Below are 3,637 nucleotides of genomic sequence, written 5' to 3' on the forward strand. Positions count from 1 at the left end.
CTCCGACACGTAAAATTGCGATAACTAAATATTATCGCAACTTGCGACATTTATCATCACTCTTATATTTTTCAAGTCATAAACTAAGCTGCGGATATCCCCAATTCTACATACATATAGTTTATTTTAAAAAAATGATATTATAAAATTCAAATTGAAACAAATTTAACAAGAGTTTACTGGACTATTTTATTCTTATATACTCCGTAGATTAACGGAAATTTATGGTCAAAGTTTATAAAGTTTGACAAAGAAATTATTGCATGTAGTATCTGGTAATCTGAATGTAATTGGTAAAAGTTTACATTCACAATTTAAAGAACTATTCATGTCTTTGAATTGAAATAATCGTGCTTACATGGGTGATTATCTACTGGATCTATTTAAAAGTTTATCGAAGACTTACTCAACTTCATTTATTTTAGTGAATTTTATGTCATGGAATTAATCAAAGGAAATGGCTTATATAAATCCTTTTGCAAATCATATGTTTCATAACTCATCCTTCATTAAGCAAATAAGCAGTTTAAAGCAATAAAAGCTTTTGTGAGAATCATCTCATCTCCTAACAAAATGGCACTTAATAAAGCTTCACTCATGTCTTTCATGCTCATGACCTTGGTAACACTTTCATCTGCTCGTGACTACCCTACTCCAGCGTATAAGGCGCCAATTTATTCTCCGGAATACTCGTCACCACCGGTGTACGAGTCTCCAACATACACTCCACCATCGCCAGTTTACGAGCCCCCAACATACACCCCACCATCGCCAGTTTACGAGTCCCCAGCATACACTCCACCATCACCTGTTTACACCCCATCACCCGTATACAAATCCCCTGAATACAAATCCCCCGAATACACCCCATCACCCGTATACAACTCTCCTGAATACACCCCATCACCCGTATACAACTCTCCTGAATACACCCCATCACCCGTATACAAATCCCCTGAATACAAATCTCCTGAATACACCCCATCACCCATATACAACTCTCCTGAATATACCCCATCACCTGTATACAACTCTCCTGAATACACGCCATCACCCGTATACAACTCTCCTGAATATACACCATCACCAGTTTACACTCCACCATCTTACGAGTCCCCTGCATACACTCCATCTCCAGCTTACTGATTACTTATATTTCACCCCAAATGCGAGCTCAAATGAATATCTTGACCAAAATCATTATGTTATACATCTATTTGACGCAGTCCTGATAGCAGAGAATTGGGTTTGATAAAATTTTAATATCCTTGTGTTGTTTTTTAATTTTACAAAAAAATAAATGATGTTGTTCATCAAGCTCCTGCAATGTACAAGTTATACCTGTAAGAAATTACGGCTTTTTAAATAAATGTACAAATTCTTATATTCAATGGGATAATGTATGTATATTTAGATTGTTTATTCTTTACTCGATGGTCTAGTATTGTACCTGTGCAATTACATGGTTCAAAAAGTTTAAATATGAAGCTCTCTGTAATTTGAAGTTACAATACTTTTTTAATGAGTGGTGATCGATATTAACTCATACATTTAAAGTTATATACTACGCTTTAATATTTAATGAGTAGTAATTGATATCATAAATAATTATTTTATGTGTAGAGGTGAAAAATTTTACGCTTTAATATTTAAAACTCGTTGTAGGAGGAATATTTACTTGATAAAGTTACATTACTACTCCCTTCGTCCCTTAATACTCGCACCGGTTTGACCGATGCGGAGTTTAAGACATTTGAATTGACTTATTAATTTAATGAGTGTTAGTTGAGAATGAGATTTTTTTTAGTATAGTTAGTGGCAAATGAGTAAGGGGTGAGGAGTGGTGAGTGGGGGTGTGAATTTTTATATGATTTTTTGTACGGAGTAGGGGACTAGGAGTGTAGGTGGGTTAGTAGGTAAGTGTGAGAAATAATATAATATTGGTAAAATTTTCCATTTATTTAAGCGGGGCAAGTATTAAGGGACGACCCGAAAAGGAAAGCGGTGCGAGTATTAAGGGACGGAGGGAGTATCTCTTACCAGGTTTTTATTTTCATGCCATATTGTACACCTCAAAACTTAAAAGTATCTGCTTCTCTCTCACTAAAATCTCGTTGTCTTCTCTCTACAAAAACAACAAACCCTACACCGCTCAACTCGGATCTCCGGCGAGAATCAAAACTTGTTTCCTTGTCTAATTTTCTCGCTAATATCTCTAGAGGAACTTTTTAACCAGATCTCGAACTCAGGGTTTCAAATTTGGAGACTCTAGTTAGTAATTTTTCGGTTTCCGAAAGAGAAGAAGAAGGAGTCAAGCGGTTAGACGGAAGCTTCCACATCCTCTTAGTGCGCTGCCCTTCTCATCGGAAACCATCGGATCTAGGATTTTAATTGTTCTTTATCCCGTTCAACTAATCAAGGGGGTTTTGGTTCGTTCGCTTTTGGAGGTTATTGGTCCAGTATTACAACTTCATCTCTTCCGACTACTTCCTAATCACCGCCTCTTTTAATCGTTGGTAAAGGTAAAGTGTCGCTGCTTTGAATTTGCAGGTAAAGGTTAATTTTAAGGGGTAGGGTTTCAACTTCGGGATAGAACTTCTGGGTTTGGGTTGTGTTTGTGTGTTTGGGAGTTAAGGATACTGTTTTCTAAAGCTTTTCCTAACCGTCGGTCGTCTCATAGTGTCGGGAAAATCCCGATCATGCTGGTAAAGGTTAGGTTTGGGATTCAGTTTAAGGCTAATTACTTTCCTCTATTTCGTAACCTCCATGATTATATTCTTGTTAGCCTGTTTGGTGGTCACATTGTGTCTTTTATGGGCGCATAGGTCGTTGTTCATTCTTTTGGTTTTTAAGGGTAAAAGTTATTCTCTGATTGTTGATTATAGTGGAAATCAATTGTGGTTTCTATCTCCTTTGGCTATGTGTATTTTGTTATGTTGTTGTTTGGTTTCTATCTCCTTTGGTTATTTGTGTTTTGTTATGTTGTAGTTTGTGGGTATGGTTGTTTAGGATGATTGGATTGGAGTAGCAATAAGTTTGGATAACAATAGTTGGGAGGTTAAGAATTATAATGTTCTCCTATTCTATGCAGTGGGGTGTTCTTCTGTTAGAGGAGTCGGGTGTGTAATGGAGGAGGATGTCATCTCACAGGGGGGGGATTGGAGGTTAGCGTTCATTTAGCTCGACGAGGTAAGGAGAAGTGGGTTTAGGGAGGGTCATGGTATTAGGGTTTTGGTTGTTGTGGGTCTGAGAGGTTGGCTTTTGTTAGTCCTCTTTTTAGGTTAGCGTCAAGAGTGTGACAAGTTGTTCTTGACGCTTTCAAAATCAAATATTTGAGCGTTACTCCTCAATTTTTGGGGTTTTGGTAGAGTCACTTTCAGCGACCGTAATCGCTTGTGTACTTTTCACGAGGTTTAACCAAATTTCTCATCCTTTGTTTCTCTTCCGCTTCTTTCATTGTTTTTCATGTTCTACGGGATATTTAGAGAACCTCCTTGTGGTAACCACTTAAGCTACTGTCAAATCTCCTGCAACGAAATCACAACCACAAATGATCTTGGCACGACAACACTTTGTTGGGGTGTAAACAAGATTTCAACAATCAAGAACCGCTACGGAAAGAGCAAGCTACCCTTAC

At 37.4% G+C, this 3,637-nt stretch overlaps 1 protein-coding gene across 1 annotated transcript; it reads left to right on the forward strand.

Annotated features, from left to right (window-relative positions):
- Window positions 1-489: 489 nt before the first annotated feature.
- LOC110796066 (repetitive proline-rich cell wall protein 1-like) lies at window positions 490-1,429 on the forward strand. The gene has a single exon (XM_022001098.2). It carries the CDS (start codon window positions 574-576, stop codon window positions 1,144-1,146), a length of 573 nt encoding a protein of 190 aa, XP_021856790.1. The 5' UTR covers window positions 490-573; the 3' UTR covers window positions 1,147-1,429.
- The last annotated feature ends 2,208 nt before the right edge of the window (window positions 1,430-3,637 follow it).

Source organism: Spinacia oleracea, chromosome 6 (genome assembly GCF_020520425.1).
Source record: "Spinacia oleracea cultivar Varoflay chromosome 6, BTI_SOV_V1, whole genome shotgun sequence".
In the NCBI taxonomy this organism is placed as follows: Eukaryota; Viridiplantae; Streptophyta; class Magnoliopsida; order Caryophyllales; family Amaranthaceae; genus Spinacia; species Spinacia oleracea.